Here is a 13,570-nt window from a genome sequence, read left to right as displayed (position 1 = left end):
ACAACTTTGATAATATTCGATGACTTTATCATGTTTGGTCGATGTGGTAAGTTTTTAAACAAAAGAAAAATGAATTCATGCAAAACATGACAACAGAGAAAATTGATTTTTTTTAATGATTCTTAAAGTTAAATCATTTCTATAATTCTTTTTATCATTCTCATCTATTATGTCATTTTTCTTTTCTAACTTATGATCTGTGTAATTATTTATGTTTATTTACTTATAATTATTAGGTGCTTGCCTGCAAATTCGTGGATATAAATAGATCTTAAATTTTAATATAGTATAATAGTTTTTATTTTTTAAATTTTAATGTGAATGTGTTTATTAGATATTTTAGAAACAGGCAGATTTAATATATTTTATACTTATTATTTTAAAAGTATAAGTATGAATTTTTAGTATTTTATTAGATTTTATCAACAACTATAGTAAATAGTCAATATATGCTCTAATTAACTTTTTACATTCAGATCACATTTATATTTTATGTACTGATAGAACTTTTGATTTCTAAATATCAATCAATTAATATTACATGGCACTCACACATCCTAATAATATTTGCTAAAAATAAGTGTACTCGATTACAAAGTAATATTTTTTTAATAATTGCTGAAACCACAAAACAATGGCTTGGAATCATTCACCAAGTCGGCTAGTGGACACCAAACATGCAAAATTTTGATATAAATCTATCTATAATAATAAAGTTGAATCGTTTTTCTCCTCCTGCGTCTGCGCCATCAAAGAATGAGGGGCATTTTACGCCATGTGTGCTTCACCAAACCAAGCCGTATCCATTTTATTTTTCCGGTTATCTCATGGCTTCTATTTGAACTGGGCTTTTATTGCATTTGTTACTAAGCCCAGTCACTATTAAAGATTATAATAAGCCCACGTCCTTATGTTTCTTCTTCCTTTTACGCCCGACGAGATTTTCAGAAATTTAGTGTGTCGTTTCGATCTCCATAACGACTCAAAATCAATCAGATATTGACGGTTTATTCTCCACAAAAGTTACAAATTAATGGCTCCAGTTAACCTTTACAGCTTCTTTACTTTATAGTATCAGTTTCCGTTTCGTACTCCTATTATAACAGTTCCAGTTTCAAACCTTCAATCATCCTTTTCACCTCGATATTTTGGAGAACCCATCACCTCGATCATCACTGAAAGATTTTTCAGAGAATCAAAGACAACTTTAGCTTTTCGGTATTACTAGCAACGACGAGGATGGTGAGTACTTTCTTCGCCAACTGAAATTAGGTAAGAGTTCGTGCTTCAATATATTTAAATAAGGGTTATAATCTTTATAATGAATCTATGTATATGAATCAGAAGATTCCTGCAGATAGAGTCATGATGCAATCATGCAAAACGATGGGTCTCTGATATTCATAACTACGATGATAAACTCTCCAAGGCGGTTAAGCTGTTAGGGGTATTCTCGAAGGATTGAACACCAGCAAGCAGTTATAGAGACTGCAATGCTCAACGAGAAGAGTGTTAAGGGACCATTATATATTTTTACTGATTTTTTTCTGTGTTAATAGCTTCACTATTGATGTATATTCACAGATGGATTGACATATCATATAAAGTTTGACCCTGCCTCAAACTGAGATTGTGTAATGAAGGTGAGGACAAAAAATCTTCAGATACAAAAGGTTTGTTCTTTTGTGAATACGCAGAAATAGCTTTCATATATTTCTTTTTAAGTTGGGTTTTCCAACTGTGGTTTGGGTTAATGCTAACTAAAGGTCTAATGTTCTGCATATGAAAAAAGAAACCTCAAAGTTGGGGAAAGACGGAAAGAGGTGGATCTTGCTCAATTCCTGCTTGATGATATCATGAGAATGGGTTAACATGATGAGGCGTCAAAGGTATTTCTGGCTCCTCCCACAATATCACTTTATGAAAAAAAATAGTTCAATCTTTCATAAAGCTTTCCCAATTATCACGGTTCTATGACATCTCTGTTAAATGTGTTCTTTTTTTTTTTAATTTATTGAAGCCTTGAACTCCGTATCTCGGCAAACATAGAGACAAATCGGATGATCGTTCAATATCAAAGACATCAGTCGTGGTCATTTAGACAGAAGAAGTTTCATATCTGATAGAATGTCCACACCGAAGTTTCATATCTGATAGCAGGAGCTTGTGTTTGGTCTCTCTCTGACAATGATGATCTTGTTGAAGAGATGACTAGGCGCTCAGCTCACAAGAATATTGCAGAGAAATTCAATGCATCGATGTTAAGGAATCAGCTACAATATGTAATAACAACAACCCCTGCGAGCTAGCAGAACCTGAGGATGGCAATGGTGAAACAGATGTCGGCAAAAAAGTTAGGTTGAGAAGTTGTAACCACGGAGAGACTGCCAGGCCTGATCACTCCACCAGAAGACCTATGGCGGAATTCCTCGGAATACGAAAGAGTCACAAGATTGTGTTTTCTGATTTGGAGTTCGGTTCTAGAGTGTCGAGGAATGATTATGTGTCTTCTTGCGGGAGCGATTATACTTGCGTTCAGAGCATCAGAACGCTATTGGAGCTAAGTTAATGGACTTAAAAAAGTTAAGGGTGGAAGCTTGCGCACATAACTACATCTTCCACGATTTTAAAGCATCTGAAATAGTAATGTTTCGTCTTCACCTTAAGTCTTTAATTTTCTTATGTAACTTTGTACTTAATGTACTATTATTAGATCAATCTTCAGTGTTGAATATATAAGCAGGCAACGATATTTTCGTGATAAATTTTCTTTTTAATTTTAAATATCGCATTACACGTAATATAGTAGTAACCTGCATAAAGTCTGATTCTCCATCTGATTGGGTATTTGAATCTTACTGCTTTGTTTTCTATCTGGTCTCGAGCACAATATCATGTTTCTTGTGCATGCATGGGTCCATGAATGGCCTGCGTGAGTCTCATGGTCCCATTATATATATCCTTATGTTCACTTTCCCATTTTCTGCCAATAGCTTCATTTCCTGCTCAAAAAGATATACCCGCTGGCGCATTACAAGAGAGAAGCACAAGTTCTAACTTCTAAGTGAGTTCTTCTTTGCTTACTCTTTTTTTTTTGAGAAAATTATTTACTTACCACTAGAAGATCCACATCGACTAAAGACAATGAAACATTGTGAGTGGAATGGTTCACCGGGAAGGAGCTAGCTTCTCGAACAATAGAGAAAATCTTCAGAGCCAAGCTGGTGTAGAAACCGTTGTCATAGTCAGCAGCTATCATAGATCCCCTTCATATACTCGCTATCCCCTAAAAATGCAAATCTTGATCATGAATCTAGCAGTTCAAGCTCCTCGCTGCTACACACCACCAAACAGTTCACTGCCTCCCCTACACCGACAAACACACCAATCTAAACACCTTTGGTGTTCGCAAGCTGGAAGAGAAGACATGTAACCCCTATAGGAGCACACTGAGACATGTCCTCAGCGGTACCAGACATGCATGAGAGAAGAGACACCGCTACTACGAGGAAAAATCGAGAAGATGAGGGACTCTAGATCCGCCACATCAAACTGTTCCAAATAAAAATCTTATATCCGCATATGAAAAACATAGAGGAGAAACGAAAGGAGATGAAATCAGACCTTCATGGCTCTGGAAATTTATGAGCCAAAGGATGACATTCAGTGGAAAATATTTATTTTTAGAGAGAGGCTTCTAGTGTCATTTTCTTGTACTAGTATAAATCTAAATACTACATTATCCAGGTTTGTGTCATAAAAGAATTAATGTTCCTTAAAAAAAGAAAAAAAAATATTTTTGAATTGAAAATAAACTGAGGATGTTGCGATAAAATATTTCATAGTATTTGGAAAACAGAATCAAAAATTCCTTAATTTTGTAATGAGAATGTCCGTGAATAAACACAGTAGTTAATGTAATGTAATTTTTTTTTTGGAATTTTACATATATAGGCTGAGTCATCATCCATGTAAGCAATGGAGTTTTAACACTGATGCTCAGTCAGCATTCACAATAGCAAAAAGGATTCAGACTATACTAGTGGAAAAGACGAAGCACACGTGTCTAAGACTCGAACTCTCCGGAGCGGATACAATATACGGGAAAGGCACTTGGCATCACTGTCGTTTTGTTATTTCCTTCATTGATGGCTCACCCCTTGGGTTTGCAAATTGCAATGGTAAAAATCCTCTAACTTCACACCGCCATTGGCTTTCGAGGGTTTGACGGAAATGAAGCGACCGAGGAGGAGTGGCGGAGCGAGCGGCGCAGGAACCAACCGGTATCGGGGTATCTCTAACTCTCCGAGCAGTACTTAGGGTTTAAGCAGCCTGACTCGGTCTACAGTTTCTCTGATGTTCTTGAGAGATGTAAACAGGTCAGCTCCACGTTTCTTGTTTCCTCTGATATTTTGCTGATTTCAATTTTATCTAAGTGAAACTCAAAAGCTAAGTAGCAATCTTGCTGGAGTTAAGTTTCTTGATTGAAAAACACATTTCGAATGGTGTCATGTTTGACTGAGTAATGAAAAGGCTAAGGCTTTATACGATTCTATTTAGGGAATAGGGAATGCAAATGATGTTGTTTGATCTATATATGTTTCTTTGTCTTATATTGGTCTCTCAATACTTAGTGTTTACCCAAAAAAAAAGAAAAAGGTTCCTCTATGATTAATACTCCACAGGAAGAAGTTGCGAGCAAGGCAAGATATTTTGACAAGATGAAAAGTGAAGCCGAGAATTGCAGCTTAACGCAAGGTGATAAACTCTGCAATGAGAAAAAATGGAGTTTGAGGGTGCAACTTATACAAAGGCATGTCCTTCATTGCTTAAACTAGAATGCTTGGCTTTTCTAGTCTGTGTTTTAGCACCTATCTTAGTTGCTTTTTAATGGCTGTGTACCTTCAAAGAAGGCAATAACAAGAAGAAGCAGCAGAGCTCGTGGGAGGAAGAGAGCTGCACAAGAGATTCCCCTGCCTTGATAATTTAGGTAATAGATTCCATTCCAAGTTAATATCCAGGAGAATAAAAAAAACATCTTTTGGATGAAAATTGCTCGAATTGTACTGCTCGTGAAAAAGTAAATTTAACATGCAAGGCCGGCCCTTTTGATCACCATGACTTGATTTGTCATAAAATATTTATATGATACCTAAAAGTAATTAAATCCGAACCAAAATTATCGAAACTTTAAATGAGTTCTGGTTCTAAAATGAATCTTATAGAGTTCTGAAACCATGAAAGTTCAACAATGGTTGAATTACTTGCCATGCACGGCTTCTTTCTAAAAAGACTATTAAAATAGATTTCTTAATTATATAACTGGTATTTATAAAACAGAGATTACGAAAAAAAAAACAATCTGAAATTGTTTGACCACCAAGACTTGATTTGATCATTTGCACCCGTTTTGGCGAACAAGTAAACACCAAGAATTTAAGATATTGGAAAAAAAAAACTAAGAAATGTTGAATCATTTGTTATATAATTGATATATATGTTTTTAAACTTTATATTAACAACAGTGAAAAAATCAAAACTTTTAGTAACTGTGGTTAAAAAGTACTCCATTAGTTAAAACAAAAACTGAAATATTAAAATAAATATAAAAACACTCACTCTCCCGCTGGAGAGACGATATATTTTGTTGGCTACTTCGTTACTTTCTCTCTCAGATTTTGCAGAAGAAGAATGGCTGAAGAACAACTTTACCAGCAGATGTACCAGCTAGGAGATGTGCTCAACGAAGCCACTGATAGCTGTAAGCTCTTATCATCACTATCACCATCTTCTTCTTCATATGATTCTCGATCGTTTATGTATACTGTGTCTCTCCTTCGTTTAGATTTTTCTGATCGTAATCTTTGTTTCTGACTGTGACTATCGCTTAAGCTCCTCAATCCATGATCCATCGATCTGTTTGATTAGCATGATGATTCCGATGGAAACTGTTATCGTGTGTTCATATATTAGCTTCGCTTGTTGTTGTAACTTCTAATGGTGGAGATCTGTAATTTTAGAGTTCGCTTCTTCTATGAAAGCAGTGTTTGTTGTTAGATCATCGTTTGAGTTGAAAGATAGATTCTCTTCGCATACTGTATGCTGTTTAACCGTGAAGCTACAATTCTCTTTAGCATGCTCTGTGTTGTTATACTGCTTCGATTCTGAGTTCAAACAGTTTATGATCGTAATCTCTGTTTCTGACTGTGATTATCGCTCAAGCTCGATCGATTCCTCGAGTTCGGATGATCCATAGATCTGTTTGATTCGCATAATTCCGATGGAATCGTTAACTGTTATCGTTTACGTTGTTGTTCATCGAGATTTGTAATTTTAGTCTTCGTCGAAAGCAGTGTTTGTGGTTAGATCACCGATAGATTCTCTTTCGCATGCTCTATGTTTTTAACTTGTTATAATGCTTCGATTCTCAAGTTGATTATCCGTTGCTAGCCATGAATCCGATGAAAAATGTATACCGGAAGCGTTTACTTTGTTCATCGCTTGTTGTTGTGATGAGTTATAATCATCTTGTGATCTATAGTTTTGGTATTCATCAAGGCATTCTTTGGGATGTGCTTGGTTGATGTTGTTGCATATTTGAGGTAGAGCTTTTTGTATTTTTTTTTTTTGTTAGATTTCTCGAGTTAGGATCTGATTATACTTCCATCTATTTTCCTACCATGATTACAACGATAAAGATTACTGTTTGCGTTTGTTGGAGTTCTGAAAACCTGATATGATGTAGCTTTGGTGTTTGTTTAGTCTACAAAACACTTTGGTGTCCTTGTAGATTGTTACAATGCTTTTTTTTACAGTGATTTTTCAGGGTCTGATCCATGAACGACATGTTCAACTCCTACATGCTGCTGGAATATCTAGCTACACTTTGCTGATAACCCATATGAGAGCCGGTTCTTAGTTTTTTTAGTTAAAAGTTAAGAGACGGATTCTTATATTCCGCTAAGAATCCCACCCTAAGAATCCTCCAATAATCATGCTCTTAGCTTCAGCCACACTCAACATCATAGTTGAAGAAACAGACCGCATTAGGGTAAAGACGAAACAACTTGTTCTCCTTTTTTTTTTTTTTAATTTATTGTTTCCTTTCATTAATTGCATGTCAATATATCAACCTTTACTCTCTTTTGTAGGATTTGAGAACCGCTGAAAAGAACCTCCAGACTACTGCCTCCAACATTGGGAAAACGGATCAAAGGCACAATTTGAACAAAAACAAGAAGGTCTGTCTATATTCACTATTTTTCTGGTTATTTTTTCTTACTTTTTTTTTTCTTCCATTTGATCTTATATTGGTATCTGTCTTATAGAGAATTGAGGAGCTGACTACCGCTCTCGCCTTGCGTCCAGACACTGCTGCCAACGTTGGTCAGAGAGCGCACTGGACGAGGGAGAAAGAGGCTTGTGAAACACGTGTAGCTAACATGGAGCAGAACAACTGACCAACCCCCACGTATGCATTTCTAAAAAGAATATACGATGCATCTCTAGACTTTTAAGAAAAATTCCTTCTATGCAAAATGTTGAGAATGTTTTAGCTTTGTGATTGTACGGTTCCAACAAGGTATTTGCATTGTGGGTTGTGGCTTGGAACCATTCCCACTTGTGAATCCGTTTTACAAGGATTTAGACATGAACCATATTTTTACATTCTTTTTTTTCTTCTTAAAACAAGTTGAACATATAGTTTCATACCCTCAAATTTGAACATGTATCAAACCCATGATTCAGGTATTAAATATCTATGTTTCAAGATTAAAGAACACGAATGCAAAATTCACTTTGTGTATTGTGGAAATTAAATTATTAGGCTTGGATATGAGAAACAAGCCTAAGTTTCAGTGTTTTTAAAACCGGACCAGGAGCTGAACCGGAAATTGTTTGGGTCACGGTTTAATATGGTCTGACCGGATCAAACATGGTTCAATAATCTGGTTTAATATACTTTTAGTATATGAACATACAAATAATGTTATTAAATATGATACATAATTAAAATATAAATAACTCTTAAACATAAAACATTATAAATATAAACTAGTTTTATGTTTATATGGATGATTTATAGATTTTTGATAGTTTTCGTAGTTTAATAACTTTAAGATCTAATCCGGCTACGTGATCGGTTCATGGTTGAACCAATTATTAGACCCAACCCGTTTATATACCCGGTTCATGGTTGAACCCGGTCTAACCATCGGATCGGTCCGGTTTTAACAACACTGCTAAGTTTTAATTAATGAAATATTCTCATTCCCGTTGATTTGATAACTGAATAACATGCAGATGAAAGTTTTAAAATTTAATTTAGCAAAAAAAAAAATAAGTTTAAATAGAATACTCAGACTATATCTTTACCCTCTCCGCCAAAAAGAACCTGTTAGTAGTTAGTACTAAGTAGTGTATAGTAACAGTAAACATGCATGGTGGATCATTCAAAAGAAAATGCATGATCACTTTTAAGTTAAAATTTACTTGAAGTTGAATTACAAAAGAAATTGAACTAATGGGAATCGGTTACTAATTATTGGCTTCGACACGGTAATGTTGAGGTCCAAGGTTTTGATCCGAGTAAACCGTTGAGTTCGTCATCAAACTCCATTGTCCTAAGCATCACTAAGAAGGCTAAACTAGCTTTAGAGATGCACCTAGTCTCGTTGAGAAGCTTTGTTGAGTTCAGAACTGATCCTACCAATTTCAGTGCCAAATCAAGTCAGATAGGACTTCTTCTTGGTGTTGCCCAAAGTCCTCGAGCTTCTCACCAAGAGCTCTTGTCAGGCAACAGTCCAACCGCTTCTTACTGGTGTATCAACGTCGATTTCGACTATCAGTTGTTCTTCTGCCTCAATCTATCAACCAAAACAAAACTAAGAGTAATTGATATGATTTTTATATACTAAATAGCAATTTATATCACACTATGGTAAGCTATTACTATACTTCGTGATGACCGGTTGAAAATGCTGAGGTATTATTTAAATTCAATAGTAACTTTCTAAATATACTTAGACTTAAAAGATATAAAGAAAGAAAAATCAGATATATTTATAAAAGTATTTTTTTGTGAGTACATATATAATAGACGTAAACTTGATGAATAAACATGATTCCTCTAGTATGAATGTATGATTTACAAGTAGAAGAATAAATTTCTAACAGTATCAGTGTCGTTCATCTCGTGTTTGGCTGCTATCGACGGTTGCACAAACGCAACGGAGCTTGGAACTTGCGACAACATTGGTTGAACAAGTGACCCCGGATGGTAGAGTACTAGACACAGAAAAATTGTCAAAACAAATAAGAGTAACAATCCATTTAAATTCTCTCCACATTGTTTGAAGTTGCGGTAACATCCGTATATAGTCTTAAGTCAGATCTCTTTCTCTTAATTGGTATTGTTTAAATGTAACTACGGACTCATGCATCTCTATTATTAAAAGAGAAGTACTCATTAAAAAATACTCCTAATTTTTCTAACTTATTTACACTTCCATGCCACTGAGAATTAAATTAAATTACATATTTTAAAGCTTGTCTTTTCCAATTAAATTAATGAGTTTTCCTTAATCAAATTTAAACTTAATGTCATTAAATAAACCTACCTATTTTAATGTTTGTCTTTTCCAGTTAAATTAATGAGTTTTCCTTAATCAAATTTAAACTTAATGTCATTAAATGAACCTAAAAATACATCATATTTAACGTACCTTATTACGTACGAGTACGACCCAATAATGAACTTGAATTTTATTTTTACGAAAACGTGAATCACTTGACTTATGTAATATTTAAAATATATTAACTACAATATAACAAATGCATATAACCTACCTATACTTTAGTTTGAAATGATCATATTCAAGTTTTATATAGTCAACTTACATCATGCATCGATCGATATACAATATTCAAACTACCTATAGTTTTTCGTTTTCTTTATAGGATGTATCAACCAACCAATCATCCCATTGATTTTATAAGCTTTATAAAAAATCAAATCAATAAATACAAACTCAAAATCCAATATCTTCTATTAATCAAAACAGAATATCTTCAATGTCGTATCTTTAATATACCTATTAAATATAGAAACTGTAACCATAATTACACTAATTATAAGAATAGATTTGATTCCAACCAATTGATCTATTACTTCAGTAATTGATTTGCTTGCAGAAGAGGAAACAATAAATTTAAAATTTATAAGAATATAAAGATATAGAGATTCCAACCAATTGCCTATATTTGCGTATGATTTCCGCATAATAAGCTTCAAATTGAACATTGAAAAAGATAGAGAGATTTTTTTTAATCTTTTACCGACACAAACTTAAACAAAACGAAGAGTTAAATGTAATTTTTTTTTGTTACACTTCCCGGAAAAAAACGGTTACAACATGGGCTTTCATAATATGGTCTTTTAACATATTAATGTTATGGACATTTAATAATTATCTTGACGAAAAACAAAGACTATAAATAATTTATTATTAATAAAATTATGAAATTATTTACAATTTGATGACTAATTCATCGCCATTTTTTATATGTTAAATTTTTCATAGAAGTCTAAAAATTATTTTATTTTCTTTAAACATGTATACCTAATTTATAATCTTTTATGCCATACTAAGTCATAATATAATATTTCTTTATATTTTACATTAATAACCATTGTTTTTATATATCGTATACAATTCTCTAATTACGTCTATTTGTTCAATTTTTTATATGATATCAAATATTCATCGTAAATAGATGGTTTAAGATGCCAAAAAAATTATTTACTTGCTGAATATAATACATCAAATATTACAAATACACTATTTAGTTAAATAAGTAACCAAAAACTGAAAATTCAAACCCGCGCTGGCGCGCGGGTCAGGGTCTAGTGTGTATTATTTATAACTACGGTCATTAAAGTCATGTCAAATGTCATTAAAGTCATGTCAAATGCCGCTATATATTTGCTCAAAAAAATGTCTCAATCCTATCCTACTATATATTAATTGAGAAGTCACTTAAGTGAATTTTGTTTAGGTGTCATTCATAGATGGAGTTTAGAATTAATTCTCTTAATTTGATTGGTTGTTGGTATTTGAATTTTTATTTATTTAATTAAAGTTTTTAAAAGGAAACTAATCCTAGAACTACCTAATCTAATCTATATTACCATACAAACAATTAAACATTTTAAAGATAGAAGAATTAACATAATTTGTTTATAGAAACAATTAAATACATAGATTAAATTATAGAAATTTAAAATATACATTTTAATACATATGGTATGATAGAACGATCCGAGTAACTGCGAGAGAACGATCTGCGCCGAGTGAGGAGAGCGAGCGAGTGACTGCGAGAGATCAAGCCAAGTGACTGCGAGAGATCGAGTCGAGCGACTGCGAGAGATCGAATCGAGCGACTGCGAGAGAACGATCTGCGCCGAGTGAGGAGATCGAGAGAGTGACCGTGAGAGATCGAGCCAAGCGACTGCGCGAGAACGTTCTGCAACGAGTGACCGCGAGAGATCGAGTCGAGCGACCGCGAGAGAACGATCTGCGTCGAGTGACGACAGAACGGTCGAGTGACGACACAACGATCGAGTGACGACAGAACGGTCGAGTGACGACAGAACGGTCAAGTGACGACAGAACGATCTGCGCCGAGTGAGGAGAGCGAGCGAATGACCGCGAGAGATCGAGCCAAGCGACTGCACGAGAACGATCTGTGCCGAGTGACCGCGAGAGAACGATCTGCGCCGAGTGACGACAGAACGGTCGAGTGACGACTAAACGATCGAACGACGACAGAACGGACTCCAATTTAATCTTCTTCGAAGATACTTCCCCATGCCCCACGGTGAGCGCCAACTGTTTGATCTGAGAACTGTCAACAAACTAGTGAATGAAAGAGACGAGGACTCGTCGGTGGGTTTAGGAGAAGTCTTCATGCTGAGCTTGAATTTGATGGAGCCGACTCGAAGAGAATAAAAAAAAAGTGTTTAATGATTATAGCTGGACCCGTTGAAGGGTTGCCTACGTACCCCGAAAGAGGATCAAGCAAATCGTAGTTCTACAACAAAGGATCACAAGTGCCTAGATGAAAGCATGTATTGAAGTGTTTCTCTCTCTAGAAGTAGAGAGAGATGGAGGAGAGACCAAAAGAGAGTCCAAGAGAGTTTCAAAGGAGGTTGCCTCCTTATTTATAGAAAGAATAGGTCTAGGGTTTCCTAGTGGCCCCCCTTTTAAATGGGCTGAGCCCATTATCTTATAAGCCTTGTTGGAGACAAATTCCATGTCCAACAATCGGATTGATAGACACGCTGAGTTTATGTTCCAAAGCAAGACACTGACTAAGCTCACGCTATCCCATGGATGTGTTGTTGATTGAGATGATTAAGAAATTTACTAGGGATGGTCCTGTGATTTTCCCTGCTCTCAAATCACTTTTTACCGGCGACATTGTGATTGGTACCACCAATTATATCAACCTCATCATTATGTGCCCTGTCCTGGAAGAATTGTTCATACGTAACGACGAAGGAGACAACCCGCCAAGTTGGATTAGACGTTTGCAAAGTTATTGCTTGAAGCGACTTGTGATTTATTTCCATGTTCCCAAATATAGAAAGGTTTATGAAGATGAAGTTGCGGTCATGGCACCTAATCTTACTTACTTTGAATATTCTGGGTATGTCTCCAGTTTTTATATGTTGTCGAGAATGCGCTCGCTTGTCGAAGCTAAACTAGATCTTCGACTGTGGGAGTTAACCATCCGTTATGATGATGATTATGAGGATGGACACCGTTCAGTGAATGGTTTTAATGTTATCTTTGGTAATACTACCTTTCTCCTTGATGTCATAAGCCGCAACGTTAAGACCCTTCATTTGTCTCCTCATTCTCTAGAGGTTAGTTTCTCTCTACCTCCTCATTGATTGTTTTGGATATGTATGCTCATCATGGTATTGATAGAAATATGTCTTTTAGGCTATTCTTTTCTGTTGTGAGTACATCCCTTTTTCGAAAACCTCCTTACTTTATCATTCGAAAGTGACAAGGATAAAGGCTGGCATGTTATTCTTCGTCTGCTCGAGAGGGCCCCTAATCTACAAACCTGTTGGGGATGGATTGAACCCATCCACAAAGCCCATCGAACAAAAGGCCCAATCCGATAAGCCGAATAGTCGTCGGCTCGGAAGCCGATATTCGGAGTTTCGACTCGACTATAGACTGCTTTTAGTCGAACAGAGAGCAGACAGAGCGTGATCGACTTAGCAGCTCGGGACGAGCATTCACTAGCCAGGCCCGAAAGGCCGACAAGGCCCAATCAATTAAAAATGAATTAGGTTAAGTCGATCGGATAAAGACTATAAAAGGAGAGGAAAGCAAAGGAGAAAGAAATCGACACTTGGCTACACAAACTTAGCGGCGAGATTAGGGTTTATTGTCCGTACAGTCATCTCTCTGCTATTTGTACTTTTCCGGTTTAAGCTCTCACGAGCTCTGGCTTGCCATTACTTTCTCCACCTTTGTAACCTCATCTCGAA

General features: G+C 35.5%; 1 protein-coding gene and 1 long non-coding RNA gene across 4 annotated transcripts; both read left to right on the top strand.

Moving 5' to 3' along the window:
• Nucleotides 1–897: 897 nt before the first annotated feature.
• On the top strand, nt 898–7,778 carry LOC106381507. Of its 3 annotated transcripts, none has more exons than XR_007324044.1 (9): nt 898–1,272; nt 1,345–1,673; nt 1,793–1,889; nt 2,021–4,379; nt 4,686–4,990; nt 5,676–5,761; nt 6,816–7,051; nt 7,152–7,241; nt 7,329–7,778. It is a non-coding gene; the product is annotated as an uncharacterized LOC106381507 (long non-coding RNA). The 3 variants fall into 3 exon arrangements; XR_007324046.1 differs by having other exon boundaries at nt 905–1,272; nt 1,348–1,673; nt 5,685–5,761; XR_007324045.1 differs by having other exon boundaries at nt 906–1,272; nt 1,348–1,673.
• A 4,613-nt stretch (nt 7,779–12,391) lies between these two features.
• LOC106355339 (putative F-box protein At1g64540) lies at nt 12,392–12,958 on the top strand. The gene has a single exon (XM_013795315.1). The coding sequence runs from the start codon at nt 12,392–12,394 to the stop codon at nt 12,956–12,958; it is 567 nt and encodes a 188-aa protein (XP_013650769.1).
• Nucleotides 12,959–13,570: the final 612 nt, after the last annotated feature.

The sequence above is a fragment of the Brassica napus genome, chromosome C5 (assembly GCF_020379485.1).
Source record: "Brassica napus cultivar Da-Ae chromosome C5, Da-Ae, whole genome shotgun sequence".
Taxonomy (NCBI): Eukaryota; Viridiplantae; Streptophyta; class Magnoliopsida; order Brassicales; family Brassicaceae; genus Brassica; species Brassica napus.
The sequence above is the reverse complement of the archived record's forward strand: the minus strand, read 5'-3'. Positions and strand labels throughout refer to the sequence as shown.